This window comes from Marmota marmota, unplaced genomic scaffold, assembly GCF_001458135.2.
Source record: "Marmota marmota marmota unplaced genomic scaffold, marMar, whole genome shotgun sequence".
NCBI lineage: Eukaryota > Metazoa > Chordata > Mammalia > Rodentia > Sciuridae > Marmota > Marmota marmota.
The window spans coordinates 4,349,325-4,365,503 of record NW_026000001.1 but is presented as its reverse complement, the minus strand read 5'-3'; the positions used below and the strand labels follow the sequence as shown (position 1 = coordinate 4,365,503).

At 55.2% G+C, this 16,179-nt stretch overlaps 1 protein-coding gene and 1 non-coding gene across 10 annotated transcripts in view; both read right to left on the bottom strand.

Annotated features, from left to right (window-relative positions):
• Positions 1-220: 220 nt before the first annotated feature.
• Positions 221-16,179, bottom strand: part of Nap1l4 (nucleosome assembly protein 1 like 4) — a 31,676-nt gene continuing 15,717 nt past the window's right edge. For 4 of the 9 annotated variants that reach the window (XM_048807853.1, XM_048807855.1, XM_048807852.1 and 1 more), the window contains exons 8-15: positions 14,015-14,086; positions 11,511-11,650; positions 10,178-10,323; positions 9,153-9,175; positions 8,624-8,761; positions 6,507-6,536; positions 6,105-6,161; positions 221-1,159 (exon numbers count right to left, since the gene is read on the bottom strand). In XM_048807853.1, coding sequence (XP_048663810.1) covers positions 1,121-1,159; positions 6,105-6,161; positions 6,507-6,536; positions 8,624-8,761; positions 9,153-9,175; positions 10,178-10,323; positions 11,511-11,650; positions 14,015-14,086 — 645 coding nt within the window. In that variant the 3' untranslated portion in view covers positions 221-1,120. Of the gene's footprint in view, positions 1,160-4,465; positions 4,504-6,104; positions 6,162-6,506; positions 6,537-8,623; positions 8,762-9,152; positions 9,176-10,177; positions 10,324-11,510; positions 11,651-14,014; positions 14,087-16,179 lie in introns of all 9 variants that reach the window. The other 5 variants (XM_015503319.2, XM_015503317.2, XM_015503318.2 and 2 more) reach the window with 3 other exon arrangements.
• Positions 13,375-13,497, bottom strand: LOC125618126. The gene has a single exon (XR_007349376.1). It is a non-coding gene; the product is annotated as a small nucleolar RNA SNORA54 (small nucleolar RNA).

Below are 16,179 nucleotides of genomic sequence, written 5' to 3'. Positions count from 1 at the left end.
GAAAGCATCCAACACGGGCTTCAAGGGGAGGCTCCTGGACCCACAAGGCACACCTCGTGGTAAAGCCTTTCCCACAGCAGCAAAAAGCCTGCCAGGGCCCCAGGACTGCACACAGCGAGACGGGCCTTGGGGGCAGGCGCAGGAGACGACAGGCCTGCTGGCCCACCACACAGGTGGGTCGCCGCAGAAGCAGCAAAGGAAGACTCCACACAGCATCGCCTCGTGTTTCACAACTTTAATAGAATATTCTAACTATTCTGTACAAATTGAAAACACCGTATTCAGGTACAAATGTGTTATCAGGTAAGGCTGCGCACTCTACACGCCTGGTCACGGCTGTCCCCGGCTGCCAGAGACCAGCACCACCACATACTTGGAAACCTCACACCAGCTGCTGACTGGTCAACCAGACCCAGGGCTTTAAGACAGGATGAGTGGTGGGGTGAGAGGTGGGGTTACTCAGAAAACAACACGTGACCTCCACTGTTGCCCTCTCCCCTCCAGAGGGGACGAGGACCCTGGCCCTCTGGCTGCCGCCGTCCCAACAGCGGCACCAGGTAGGCCTGTGGGTCACAGGAGCAGCTCCTGCCCTCAGCAGAGCAGCAGGAAGCAGTGCTCCCACCAGCACACCCTCTGGCCCAGCCACCAGCCGGGTCTCACTATGGTAAGGATAAGTAACAGTGAGTTCAAAGTCCTCCAAGCATCAATGAATAAATAAATATGAGGATGGGCCCCTAAGCTCCTGCCTCAGAGGTGTGCACAACCCACCCGACCCCTAGAGACTACAACGCAAGAGAACACTCTAAGAACTGGGACGGCCGGCGCCAGGGCTGCGGCGGCTCTGAGCAGGCTTGTGGCGGCAACGGGGTGGGCTCCTCAGATCAGGGGGCCTGGGAGGCAGGCAGGCCCTCGCCCGGCTCCACCCACAGGGTCTATAGCCCCCGGGGTCCTGGAGTACGCTGTCGCCACCCCGTACAAGTTAAGCAAAACAAGGAGGGAAAGGAAAAGTCAAGGTCATGCACTTGAAAGCGCGTTAGATGTCGTGAGCACTGTCCACCTGCTGCAGCAGGACCAGGCCCGTCCTGACAGCGGCCATGGGCGCCACCCGTGCCGCGGTCTCTCACTGCTGCTTGCACTCTGCTGGCTGGCTGGGCTCTTTCTGCAAGGAGAGGAGAGAGGACTTGGAGAGGCCAAAGCCACGTGGCTCGCTCACCAAGCGCCTCCAACCCACACGCGACCAAGACCCGGGAGCTCCCCACCTGGCAAGAGGGCTGCTGCACAGGGACCTCGGGATGCCGGGACACTCGGGACTAAACCCAGGGGCAATCTACCACTGAGCTACCCCCCACCCGGCCCTCTGGGTTTCTGAGACAGGACCCAAGTCTCCCAGGCTGGCGTGGGACTTCCACCCTCCTGCCTCAGCCTCCCAGCTGCTGACGTGACTGGTGTGGCCACGGAGCCCAGCTACTTTGTCTTGGAGACTCCCGCTGGATTAGACTAGAGGGTCTCCCAAGGCCACAGGTTAATTATCTGCATAGGGCTCCATGTAAGACAGGGGGCCCACCCTACTGCCCATCCAACAGTCCTCATGGCTGAGGTGCAGTCCTGGCCATGAACCTCAGCGGGAAAGCGTCCTGCGTAGAGGGGCTGCTTTTCTCACTAGCTGGGAATAGCGTCCAAGCAACTCACGCCCCAGCAGCAGCCTAGGGTGCACCCACAGGTGATGAGGGGCTCACCACCTGTGGGTGAGCTCGCCCACGCCCAGTCTCAGCAGTGGGAAATTCTGCCCTCCTGTACAGTCACCAGGAAACGCATCCCCGCCTGAGGGGCAGGTTGACTCACTCCCAGATCACACACCTCCCAAGCCCACCCAGAACCCCAGGAACACAGCGTAGAGCTGAGTACAGCCTAAGAAATGATGATGATCTCACACTAACTACTTCTGAGCTGGGATATTTATCAATCTGTAACACAATTCCTGGCAGCCAAGATTTTAAAAAATTTACTTTGACTATAACTTGATAAGCCTCAATGTCTAGGAAAGGCCTGTGCCATGTGGTTCAAAGGAATGTGTGGTGAGGGCTAGTGGTCATGCCTGTAATCCCAGTAACCCCAGCCACTTGAGCAGAGGTAAGAGGATGGTAAGGTGAAAGGCCAGTGTGTGCAACGTATGGAGACTCTGTTTCAAAACAGAAAATAAAAGGGTTGGGATACAGCTTAGTGGTAAAGTGCCCCCTGGCTCAATCTCCAGTACCACCCAGACCAAACCCAATTGCTAAAAAACATCGAAGGTAAGCCTATCCACTGAAGCTTGGGTTACAGTTCATGCTTTGAGAAGTCACTTAAAGGATAGAAAGTACATATTACAGATGCATAAAAGCATCAAGGAAAAACCTCAGTCCCTGGTCTAAATTGCAACCCACCCTCCACTTCTCTGCCTGGCACAATGACAAGCTGCTCTAGGAGGCAGATTACCCTTCCTAAGCCTCACCTGCCCAGCAGGCTGCCCAAGGAACCCAAGTCCAGCCTCACACCTAGGCCAAAAAGACGTAATTGAGTGCTGTCAGTCTGTCCAGGCTGAACCCAGCGGTGGCCCAACACAGAAGACTGTGGGGAAGTGGGGGTGCCCTGTGTAGGTGCAGCCAGAGCAGGACATCCGTGTGTGCTGCCACACTGGGACTGGGCTAGGAAACAGAAACCAGGCTCTGGGGTGCAGGTGGGGGTACAGCTCCTGCCCAGCATGCAGAAGGCTCTGGGTTCTACCCCAGGCACTGCAAATAAAAGAAAGCCATTCAAGAGGTTCTGCAGGGAGAACTAGGGTTCTGAGCAGATGGAGTCTCCACATACCTATGTACGCGTGAATTAAACCCAGTGTCACATAACACAGAGTACTGTGTCATTTAGCCTATGGTACACCAGTGAATCCATGTTAATTTTCAACCAGAATGGCATCTACTGGTCTTAAATAAAACCAAGACTGAGGCGGGAGGATTCCAAGGTTGAGGTCAGCCTGGGTAATTTAGGGAGACCCTATCTCAAAATAAAAAGGCTGGGGATGTGGCTCAGGGCTACAATGTACATGCTTGGTGTGCGAGAGGACCTGGGTTCCACTTACTCGAAACAAAGAAAACACAAAAACCCCACTGACTTGGTTGCAGATGACAGTTCTGAGGGAGGACAACGAGTGGGCCTCATTGGTGCTGGGCCCCCAGGTCTGAGGAGCTGCCTCCCCTCTGGGCATGAGGACAGTTGCGACCGAACCCTGCTGGGCTACGGAGCAATGCAGCACCCAGCTCCTGCAGGTGGGCAGGAAGAACTCTGGGAATGGGTTTCATTAACGGACATTCGCCATGTGTACATCATACACTGGCAGAGACTAAGGTGCACCTCAACTGAGTGTCCTGCACGTCAATTTATTTTTTTGTATTTTTGGTACTGGGGATCAAACCTGGGGCCTTGCGCACACTGGGCCATAGACCAAGTGCTCCACACCTGGGCCACACCCAGCACCCGCATGTCACTACCTCTGATCAGAGCTTGCTCACTCAATGCCAACACGACTGCTCAGAAGGGAGCGGATGTTCTCAAAGGCAGCCACCTGACCGGACCCTGCCCACCATGGGACTCCTGCAGCTGGGCTTCTGGGATACCCGTCAGGCCAAGGGAGGGTAAAGCCAGGCCACTAACACAGCTGGCTACACCAGCTGCACCAAGGACAGGGGCCACAGGCCCCTGGGGAGAACATGCTCAACACTGACGGACGACATGCACTTGGCCTGGCTCAGGTTAGCTGCTGGGGTCAAAATGCTATGGCAAGACTTCACAGGGCACCAGGTCCAAGGCTCCCCTGGTAAACCAAAGTCTGCCTATGCCAATGGGCAGGGGCTCTGCTGTGACTTCTTGCTCCCGCCTTTCCTCTTCCTCGGGGGAGGGTCGACGGTGCATGGCAAGGATCTCTGCCAACCCCACTGCCACCACCCCGGTGACCAAGGGAGCTGCCAGGTTGAACATGGGTGGAGGCAGCTCCCAATGGCTCACTTCCACCTATGACTGGTTCTGTTCTACTGCCAGCATTTGACCCGTCTCCACAGCGGTACGGCTGGGGACAACAAGTGTGTCAGGGCCATTCTGATTCTGCAAAATGCTGACCCCTGGGGCTGCCTGTTGTGGTCCCTCCTGAATAGCAGCACCACCATCACTAGCAGTGCCCCTAGGCCTCAGGGCTACTCCTTCACCAGCAGTGCCACCCAGGGCTCAGGAAGATGCCAGATCTAGCTTCTGCCTGTTGGTTTTCCAAGACCAGCCACGGGCCCTGCACAAAGCACTCCCCATGGGAAGCCCGTGCACCCTGCAGCACACCACATATGCTGGGAGGGCGACTTTCTGTGTCCCCCAGGTCCAAGCATCACACGGCAAAGTATAGACCAGCAGTTTGGAAGTTAGGTACGAATGGATTCCACCTTACCTAGGAACGTATGAATGATTAACAGACAAAAATTACACCTAAATGGGGAAAAAAATTGAAAGGAACCGTCAGCATGAAAGAAAACGAAATGCACAAAATTATACAGGAAGAGACAGCCACGATTCTCCTAACACAGAAGGGCCGCAGAGTGCTGGACGTGGGCAACTCAACGCAGCAGAGCTGTCCCTCCAGCAGGCCAGCGCAGTGCCCGGTTCCAGAGCCTGGTCACCCCAACACCAGCCACACTCCCCATCCTGGCCTTGCAGACACCCTGGACAAGTGCACGTGAGGGGACAGAGACAGGGCACCGTGAGCCAAGGACAGCGGACAACTCAGGAATGTGGTGGAGAGCTCATCAGCCATCAGTGCCCCAGCCATGCCCCAACCCGGGCAGCGAAACCAGGCTGCAGGGGTCAGCATGGGACTCGCTCCATGCTGACCACCTGGAGCCACCTGGTAGATGCTCCTTCAGAAACAGGCATGGGAAGAGACAGAAGGGAGGACATGACACGAGAGAAGAAACGAAGGAACAGAGCCTGCAGAACAGTGACACAAGTACCACACAGGCCACGGAACCGAGGACAGGGACTGGCAGGTGTCTCCAGTCCTGCCCTCCACCCACATCAGACCATGTGCTCACCCAGCCAATCACACACCTGCCTCAGGCCCGCCACACGCCCACAGGGCAGCCACACGTCCTGGCTCCCACAAGTGGACTGCGGCTGGGAGCCCATCACCCACGGCCAAGCACACTGTAGCGCAGAGACTGAGGCCCACAGGGCAACCTTTACGGGAGGGGCGTCCCCCAAGCTCGCCGAGTGGTATTTGTGAAGCCTGTTTCTGAGAAGCCCTTCTCCACCCTCCTGAGGGATCCACTGTGCGTACGTGCTCCTCTCAATGTCGGCCCCGCACCCTCAGCTTCGAGTGCACACCCCACCCAGGCGAACAGCAGACAGGGAAGGACAGCTGGTCAGAGACAGGCCACGGAAACACCAGGTGCTGGCACAGCCCACAGCCCAACCCTGTGCTCAGAGGTGCCCACAGCTCAGCCCTGCACCAGTGCAGCTCTGGATGGTGGTGTGTGCCCAAGGCCCCAGGAGGACCAGGTCCAGGCAAACCAGAGGCCGCTCTCTCGCCTTCCTTTTAAATCTCCTCAGTGAACTCTGTCATTTATTAAGGCTACCTGAGACACGTCTAGACACCTGCGCTGTCTTCTCAATATCCTCAGCCCAAGGACAGCTAGGTGATGTCCTCGCGTCCACTGTTCTGCCTCTGAGCCACAGCAGCCCTCAGAGCCCCCTCCTCACATCTCTCCCACCACACCCAAGCGGGCCGAGTGGTTAGTTTAATCATCCCCGAGAGGTGAGATCTGGAGTTAAAGGTGCGCAGCTGATGGAGTCTGCAGGTGAGACGCGGCTGTGGGAAGGCCTGAGGCTCTCTCCTGAACACCTGTACTAAACCTGTCACCAAGGGTCCAGATAGCTCCTCATCCAAGTGTTTTCCTGACACATTTTAAGTGTTCTCAGTAGAAAATCACACACACACACAACTACATGCACCGCCACCGCCCCAAAGTGGGGAGCATCGGTCCAAGTCCAGCACTGCAGCACTGCGGGTCAGGAGCCTCAGGATGACTGACCTTGGGGGTAACTTCGGCATCATCCTCGTCTTCTCCCTCCTCGTCACCTTCCAATTCCTGTGTGAAAAGGAGTGAGTCAGCCAGGAGAGTCAACTGCAGGCTGGACTTCCCGGAGTCCACTACGCAGAAGCAACCCTCTGTTTCAGAAGGAGGGTGTGGGTGCCACTGCCCACCAGGGCTGCTCTCCTCCCCTGGAGGCAAGCCGTTTGGGGCGTCTCCCCCTCAGATAACCCAGCAAGGCACACGCTTCTTTACAGGGAGGTGACACCCATTCAGGAACTTCTCTAAGGCACATCTTACAAGCCAACTGCTGGTCAAAGGTACCCCATGGGGAGAGGGCACCATGTGGCCTGCGACTCACACTGTGAGGGAAGGATGACATTTCCTGCCTGGGTTCCTTACCTCCTCCTCTCCTTCCTCGCCTTCTTCAAACTGGAGGGGGAGAAAATGAAAAAGCCTTTTCAGGTGTGGAAAACCACGGTCATGCTGCCCTAGACGCCAGCCCCCACCAAGCGCCCCCACCAGTCTGGCTTGGAGAGCAGACGCCCAGCTGCTGTGCGGTGCTGGCCCCCCAGCGACTCGGAGGCAGGTGTGCGGCTGCCTGGGTTCTGGGACGCGCACCGCCTGCTTGGAGGGGGCCAGGTGCTCATGAGCTCTGCATTTTCCTAGGATGTGGGAAACCTAAATTCACTCAAAGACCAGAGGTAAGGATGGGGAGGGCTGCCCAGGGAGCTGCCAGCAAGGGCCTGCTGGACCCAGGGCCCACTGTGGTCTTCATGCTGAAGCAGGGCTGCCAGGAACAGGTGTCTGCAGCGTGATGAGTTAAATGACTGCTAGCATAATTCTATCACATGCAGGCACTTTGCTGTCATTTCATACCTCACGCAAAGTGGCCTTTATCCAAAAGCAGTGCAATAAGCCCTGGTGTTTCACCCTACAGTCAGCTAGAGGAGGACCTCCGCTTACAGCCAGCTGTCCTGGTCGACGCATCCTCCACCCAACGCAAGGCTGGTCAGACTCAGTTTCAAGCTCCACACGAGACAGAGGCAAAGGTGAATGCAACCCCATGGCTGCGGGCTGCAGAGCCACGGCACCTGGCATGTGCCAGACTTCCTGGGCACAGACATCCCTCGGGCACTGCACAGCAACCGAGGAAACTGGCTACAGAGACGTGTTTCCTCCTCTTTCCTGAGTGGCAGCAGGGTGACTTGCACCTTAACACTTTAGAAAGCCACACATGAAGAACTTCATGCACCAAGTCCCCAAGATCCAAGCACCAGCCTCTCAGGCTTAGGGAACCTACCTAGCGGAGGCTCCGGTGTGGGCCTGAGGCCTATCCAACCAAGCATACCACTGCCCTTCCTCCCGCACTGAACATCCACAAGGCACTTCTTACACCAGCACCTGCTAAAGCCCAAATGCCTGGCACAAGGGGCGTCATTGTCATCAGCCCCTTTTACAGAGGAGGACACTAAGGTACAGGCACACCATGACTAAGGGAAGGAAAAGGACTCATCTAAGGAGCTGGGCAGGAGCTGGTCCTCCTAAGCTCAGCAGAAGCAAACACCGCCCACAGGGCCTTTCACATCCATGGGTTCACGATTAAGAGCCGAAGACCTGACTGGCAGTGAGCTTTCCGATGTCCACTAGCCCTTACCCTTACACTGACTAAACACTACTGCCTTGGTCACAAGAGTCATTTTCAAGGCGTCAACACAATGGCCCCTGTGGGCAGTCCAGCCACACTGGACAGAGCAGGCACATTTCCATGTTAAAGGAAAACGCTACTGGAAAGTGCTAGTCAAGACCTCCAAGTGACCACCAGGAGCTAAGACCTACATTTCTGCAGCTGCTTTGGGCCTTAGGAACCCAACACTGAGCTGAATGTCCATGTGTCCTCACACTGACCACCTTCATCCTTGGCCGGGCAGCTGTATTTTACAAGTCAAACATGAGTCTAAGACCGCCCTCCCAACACACAAGACTGGCCTGTCCTCTTGCCACTGCCAGAGGACCCTCAGTACACAGGGAGGTGGGAAGTGGGCCAGGCCCCTGGATCCTGCCTGAGCTCCGCAGGCAGACAGCAGAGGCTGCACAGCCAATCACATCCAGCAACTGAGACCACTAGGAGCAACCCGGGCCTCGGCCACCACTGATGGCTTCTAGCAAAGCGCAGGGCCTGCCTGTGGGAGCAGAGGTCTCTGTTTGACTGTCCTGCCCCAGCTAGAGTGAGTCCACTGCCAATAACTGCTCAGGGAGGCCAGACCTCCCTGAGGCGGCCTTCCACAGGGCACGGTGGGGAGAGTCAGCAAGCAGGCTAACCAGGTGATGGGGGTCAACAGCCTCAGAAACCCGCTTTCCTTGCAGCTCCTTCTAGGAGCCCCCTTCTCCTGTTTCCCAGACACAGGAGACCAGTGGGGCCCATGCCGCTGTCCAGGTGCCATGCAAATCTGAGGCTCGAAGGCCTTCCCTGCATGCACATCCCCAGAGACTAGGTACCCAAGACAGCCCACCCCCACCTGTCCCCAGCCACACACATTGTCGTCATCCTCGATGGCCTCCCCAGTGAAGTAAAGCACAGCCCGAGGCACAATCCGCTCACGGAAGAAGTGTCCAATCTCAAAATCCGAGGCTAACGTGAACTCGGAATCTTCATCCTGAGAGGGAAAAGCCAACATGTTAACTCATTTCAGTGGGATAAACACTCCATCCCCCTCCCTTCTGGTTTATTGGACTTCAAACACCAAATTTCTGCACTTCTGGGTGATGGCTACGACACACAAAAAAAGTCACTCAAAATGAGCTTAGGCATTTCCAAAGTGGGCCTATGGCTCTTTTCCTGCCCAAAGGTTTCAGAGTAGAGGGTATCAGAGCCCCAGGGGGAATGGGCGGGACAGAAGGACAATGTCTATTCCTGAAGCCAAGGTGGAGTGCCACCCCCAGGTGCGAGAACTTCACATGAACCCCAGGGCCTACGGGAGCGGGAATGGATTAGAAAGGGCAGGCAGTCCCCCAGGAAATAAAGACTTCTGACAACACACATCTTACCAGTGATTCTCCATCACCCGAGGCTAGAAAAAGAAAAGGCAAAACAAGTCTGAGTTACACTGACAACCAAGTCTTAAACCCAGAGGAGAAAGCTCGATCGACCGGCACAGAACAGACAGTTGGCAGCCGAGGGAGCCTTGGCCATCTCACCCACTTCTGACGCTGCCCTAGTCCCGTCTGCTCTGCCCAGTCATGGGCTGCTGCCCAAACTTCGGCAGAAAAGGCCAAGGTTCAGAAAAGCAGGGCAGAGTCTAAAGGGTCACCAGGAGGAAAGCCTATGAGGGTTCAGAGAGGCCACTTGGTGCATTTATGCCACAAAGGGATTTAACTCGTGCCCTGCAGAACTCTATGTGCAGCTAGGTACAACGGCCATGCTGCTGTCCCAGCAACTTGGGAGGCCACATCAGGAGGACGGTGAGTTCCAGGTTAGCCTAGGCAACTTACTGAAACCCTGTCTCTAAGTAAAAAAAGAATGGGAGATATAGCTCAGTGGTCAAGTGCCCAGGGTAGAATCCCTAGCTCAGTAGTCAAGTGCCGGAGGTGGGATCTCTAGTACCAAGAAAAAAAAAAAAAAACCCACAAAAGAGCGAAGTTGGTGCTGATGCAGAACCAACCCTCACACCATGTGCATGACACGCTAGGTGCCAATGAGGAACCAGCGCCAGCTTGTGGCCGATGTGGAGGCAGGAGGGAAGAGTGTGCTAAGGAAAGGAGCCTGATGATGAGAGGCCAAGAGGGGTCCTGCAGAGCGATGTCTGGCTCCCCAGGGGTGCCCAGGAAGCAGCAGCGGAGCAGCAGCTATAGGTTCCTGGGTGGGACTAGCAGATGTAAGAGAAGGCCTGCTCTTCCCCTGCGGATGACACTCCTACTCCACCGCCCCAGACCCTGCCTGGAATGCTCGCCTGGGCACCAAGCGCAACTCGGGGTGCGGCCGCCATTCCCTGCTGCGACAGCTGGGAATACTCCGCGTCACACAGCCACACAACTTCATGTGCAGGACACAGCCAGCAGCCCTGCCAACAGACCTTTCAGAGGATTGAAGAAGTTGAAAAATGACTCGTTGGGGACTTGCTTAGTGATGGTCCTGACAGTACCCCGCCCCTTGTGTTTCTGCTTCTTCTTGATGGTCTTGACAGTGACGTTTCTTCCTTTCTTCCAGTCAATGGTGCACCTGCAGGGGAGATGGCCATTGAGTGGTGACACTCAGGAGAGCCGACATGGGCTCCAGGGCTGGAAGCCTGCCTGCTGCTTCGACTTCAGAAAGCAGGAGGGCACCCATCCCCCAGGTGCCCCACACGGAGCGTGAAAGTGTGTTTTCTGTGTCGAGGCCTCTTCAGGTCTGCACGGCAGCAGGACCCTGCCTGCCATCTGCTACCCGAGCCCAGAGAACATGAGGAGTCACGCTCATATACCTGCACTCAAAGTCCCAAGTCAACCAACTGGGGACCACTGTGACAGCTGGCAACCAGTGAGGAACGCAGGGCCTGGGATGTGCCCACCTTTGCCTCTCTGTCACCTGGGACACACATGGCCCTAGTAGCAGCTGAGTGTCATCTATGCAAGAGCACACCTGGGAAGGCCAGGCCCTTCCGCATGAGGGCCTTGCCCTGTGACCATCTTTCCTCACCACTCAGTCCTTCAAGACTAGCGGTATTTTAATAAAGAGTCCCAAACTACTTACACAGAGAGATTTTCAACAATAAATATTTGCTTCTAATGCATAAGCATGTTAATTCAAAATAGAACAATTTCCTAAGTCAGATTCTGTCCTTGGTGGTCTACAGAGATAAAAATCACCCAAGCAAACGGCAGATACGCTGCCAATTTCAAAAGAAACCACTAGAGCAACACTGATCCGCACTGACTTATTCACTCGGCAAATTACTCATATGCAGTTTTTTTGTTTTGTTTTTTGCTGGTTCTGAAGAATGAACCACCCACCACGCCTAGCTAAACTGAAGCACACATTTCTAAATTGCAGCTGCTAGGGAGGCTGATGCAGGAGGACTGCAAGGTTGGGGCCTCGGTAACCTAGTGAGACTCTGCTTCAAAATAAGATACAGAAAAGGCTGGGGTGTAGCTCAGTGGTAGAGCGCCCTGGGGTCAACCCCTGTACCTGCCCTTCCCAAACAAGTTCAAGTGTTGGTGTCTAGGAAACCCAACCCTCTGCGTTCAGATGGCACAAAACCTTGAGACCCGTTTCCCACGGCACCCCGCTCTGCATCTGCACGCACTCGCAACCCTGTGCGTTTAAGCAAGTACGAGACTTTGCACATCATTCCTACTATCTTTTTGCCATAACATTCCAAACTACCTTCTGCTTTTGTTTCAAGGAAAGTCAGGAATGCCTCTTCTTACCCATCGCAGTCCACTATTTCAGGACCTTCAAAGGAGAAGGGGTCGGCCTTGTCGGGCTCTGACTTCATCTTGTACGTTTTCGTCAGGACTGGGTTGGTGAAGTAGTCATTGGGCTCAAAGTGGAACTCTAACACAAAAGACTGAAGCAGAAACTCAGAGTCAGCACCACGTAAACTCTACCCACCGGCAACAGGGCTCTGGTCTGTGGGCTGGCAGAGAAAGCGGGCAGCAACCATGCTGCTCTGCTGACAGGAGACAGCACCAAGATGCAGAAGGACAGAGCAGGCCCAGCACTCGGGAAGCCCTGGCAGACCTGGAGGAAACGGGCACCCTGAGCAGCAAGTAGAGGTGTGCACAGAGACAGGTGTGGGTGAGGCCAAGCCAGCCAAAGGAAGAGCTCACCCACAAGCCACACAGCTGAAAGACAGAGAGGCCCTTCTCTGGGGGTAAACGTACAAAACACACCGCAGGGCAGACGGACTTTCCGGGACACTGGGCTTACTCCTAGGATGTGCACAGGCTCAGGAGGGACACGGGGCAGGACCCAGATGTTAAGTAAAAAGCCCATTCCCTGACCCTAATCCAAGATTTCCAGGAATTCTGTCTTGCTTGAGGCAACCATCTGGCTGGACACAGCGACATGTGACACCAAAGCAATCAGAACAGAGCCTGGTCCTGGCAAAGCAGTCAGTGGGAGAGAAGATGGGAAGCCGTGGCAGGCACCGCAGCCCCTGAGGAAACACACCCTCCTGACCAGAAGAGCTCAAAATAAACCCCACAGCGAGGGTGGGCAATGCAAAGTGGGCTGGGGGGCTGCTGTCCAGCACACACCACGCACGCCCTGGATGCCACTCCCAGCACTGTAAGAGAGGGCAGCTAGCAAGCATCCAGCAGTGGTCAGGGAGGCTGCCTCAGATGCCAGCACACTGTTGCTTCTGGTCCCAGCCACCAGCACTTCTGCACAGGTGGAACCGTGTTCCCTCCCCTCCTCACTTCCTTTTGTCACTTCTCAATATCACATTTCTTCCTATTTTCTAATTTTTCTGACCCCGCTGCCCTTGCTTAATCAAGAGAGAAGAGACCTAAGGTCAGACTGCCCTGCCGACCTGCCACAACCTGGCATGCCACCCACCCCCACCCGCCAGCCTCACCCCAACAAAAGAACGTAACTAAAATCAGACCACTTCCCCCAGCAGGGAGAGAGTCAGCTGGTGGCCACTCTTCCACCTCCTCACACCAAGGAGCTGCAACAGTGAGTCGTGGCCGACTGGGGAGGGCTGGCACACCTGGGGAAGGTCACACAGAGCCGATGGCCAGAGCCACACAAGCTCCCCAGCCAGGAGTGACCTGCGCCTCTGCACAGGTGGCCCCCCCTTGGAGTCGGGCGGTTTTGCCTTCTTGGATCTGCACAGGACTTCTAAAGGAAAGACGGTGGGGAAACGCAGAGCTGGGGACAGCTGCTGAGAAGGGGACACTCTGCTTTCTACATTCTCCCTAAGAAGCACACCTGGCTTTTATAACAAGGGAGACAAAAGGAAAGAGGAGGTGACAAGCCTACACCAAGGCTCTAGTCTAAGAGCCATGTGAGGTGGAAGACAAGAAGATGCTGAGAAAGGAAGAGGGACCCCGGCAATCACCAAGCAAGCGACCAGTGAGAAAAAGGGGCTTCCCCAGAGGGAAAATGTCAACTTCATCTGGAAGATCTATGGGCAAGAGAGAAGAGCAAGAAAACAGAACCTCAGAATTGCAGGCGCCCTGGACACCAGACTGGGAGAAGTCACAGAAGGCCAAGCAGGCCACAGAGCCGGTCCCAGGTCCCAGGCTCCAGGCTCCAAAGATCCCTAACCCACAGCCCCTCCTAAAACACTGTCTCCAAGACCTGAAACTGAAAGCCACTGGTCAGTCAGTCATGTGTTGCTGGAGATGCTGTGGCACTGGAATGGAACCCGCCAGCCACAGCCAGGCTGAAGGATTACGAACAGTGCAACCTGGAGGGCCAGGGGACGGCCGGGGGCAGGCCCACTCCCACTGACACTCCTGTGGGACAGTCATTCTAGAAAGATGTTTTGTGACACCAGAGTAGGAAAGCATTCTTCAGTTGCATCTGCCATTACATTTGAGCCTGAACCCTGACGGGCCCCTCCTCAGTACCTGGGACCTCCGTGCAGGTGCTCCTGTTGGTGCACACACCTCCCATCCTTTCCCTTTTGAGATGAGGCCTCCTTATATCGCGCAGGCTGGTCTTGAACCTGTGTGCTCTAGGGGGTCCTTCTACCACAGGTTTCTGAGGAGCTGTGTGTCACAATGCCCAGGGCAGGATGTGGCCCATGCCATGCTGCCACTCACCCAACTCCAGTGCTCAGTGAGGCACAAAGGGCACAGGCTATGAAGCCTGACCCTGGGGAACATCCCTCTCAGGGCTGCCTGGCAACAGGCGACAGGGTCTGGACCTCCAGCTCCCAACTTCAGGCCCCACAGCCAACTGAAATGCAGCTGGTACTCACCATAGGCTGGCCAGGGTCGGAAAACTTCACTTTAATATCCTGCAGGTGTTTCAAGATTGGTTCATCATATTCCTAAGGAAAAATAGGGAAAAAAGTTCCAATTGGCTTTTAAACCAAGGTGTGCAGGGTAGGGCAGTGGGCATGCCCGAGGGTGGCTGGCCACCTGGATCCTGCCCCAGGACCCACCTCCAGGAGTGGCCCCACCTGTTTCCCAACAGTGATGGCAACAACATATGCCAAGAACCATGTGCCATCTATCTCTGGCTGGCAAAACAGTGACCATCAATGCTGGCTGTAAAACTACCTCTGGTACCTGTCTGCTCTCCTGTGCCACCTGCCACCACACACAGAGGAACAGTGCCACCAACCCACACTGGTGGCCACTTTCCCATCTGTGGCAGTAAAGATCCCAAATCCACAGCACAAAGTGTGCCCACTGTCCAACCTGCAAGAACTTACAACTCATGTGACTGTGCACTTTTACAAGTGACCGTCATCTCACCTCAGAGCTCACCTAACCCATCATTGTATGAGTCCATGAGAAAAAGCAAACTACGGCTGTGGCCAGCTGCAATGCTCACGCGCGCGTCCAGGGGTGTGCGCCACCAGAGCCACTTCACCCTGAAGCCTGTGGGCCCAGAGCCTGGAGGTTCCACTGACATTTAGGAAGTCAATCTGGTAACTGCTGACTTCCCAACTTTACGTTCTGGTGATAGCACAGAAAAGATGCCGGCAAAAGCCAGCCACAGTAATAAGAGACCTAGCACGTCTCTAAACCCACTCTGCTCACGCGATTCAGAAAGGAAGCCCGTTCCTCAGGGCCAGAGCAGACAGCACTGGGCTTGCTGTGCAACTGCCATATGAACAGCCCCAGCTCCACCACGGCACAAGCACTACTGTCCTCAACCCGAACACTTCAGCTGTGATCTCCCCCTCAGCCACCAGGTACCCGTGAGCAGGGAACCCCGAGAGGCCCAGGGCCTAGCCTGTCGGCAGCACTTGATCCTAGAGATGCCCCAGCACAGAATTAAAGGACACCAGGCAGAGATTTCACGTGAACCAAGAGGAACAGGACAAGTGACCTCCCTCTCCACATAGGAAGTAAGAACTGCCTCCATCCCTGCGCAGCAGTGTAATTGCCCTCAGGTCCCTAACACCATGTGACGCTGCCACACACAGAGGATGGCGGCCAGATCTCCCACTACCCATCAGAGCCTCGCCTCGCTGTGCCTGGCCAAGCGCGCAGGCCCCACCCTGACCAGATCCACAACCCGCCTTTCCTCTTTCTGCTCCCCTGATGTGGTGCTCTTCCCTTTGGTAATGGGGGTCACATCCGGGGTGCTTTACCACCCAGCCACATCCCAACCCTTTTTAGTTTATTTCGAGACAGGGTTTCGCACAATCACTCAGTCTGAATGGAACTCGTGATCGTCCTGCTTCAGCCTCTGGAGGTGGGACTGCGCTACCCCTGCTATCAGTTTTTTTAAGTTGCTGGTAGATCTTTGGTTTTATTTTCTTATTTGCATGTAGTGCTGAAAATTGAACCCAGGGCCTCACATGTGCTATAAGCAAGTGCTCTACCACCGAGCCCCAGCCCCAGCCCGTCAATGGGGTTTTTATAATCCTTAGAATAGATTAGCTTCTTATACCACCAGGGCTGGGGTGTGGCTCAGTGTCAAAACTCGAGGCCCTGAGTTCCATCCCCAGGACCACAAAACAACCAGAACAAATTAAAAGCACCAAGAAAGTCACCTCACTGATTTGGGGGCAGCATGAGAGGCACTAATGACGCTAAGTAGTTTCAAAAGTTGCCAGGTGAGTCGAACATAGGTAAAAATATAGCTGGTAGAGATTGCATCTTTCCAAACCCTGTCCCGTAGCAGGCTTTACAAAGTATGGTCCAGTTTTCGTTAATCTCATCTTTTCATACCAAAAGGAAGCTTGGATCAGGAAAACCAAGGCTCTTCTACTTCAGATGTCTCCCAGGCCTGGAGTGAGAAAGCAGCTACTCTTCCCACCCTTTCCCAGGTATGGCGTGAGTGAAGGCAAGCCAGGCAGGACCATCACAAGCAGGCAGTAAAGACTGCAACAAGGGACCCTCAAAGTCACCACTCAGTATCACAAAACTCCGGGCAGGGCACAAGGTGGCTGTGCCCTAGCAGAAG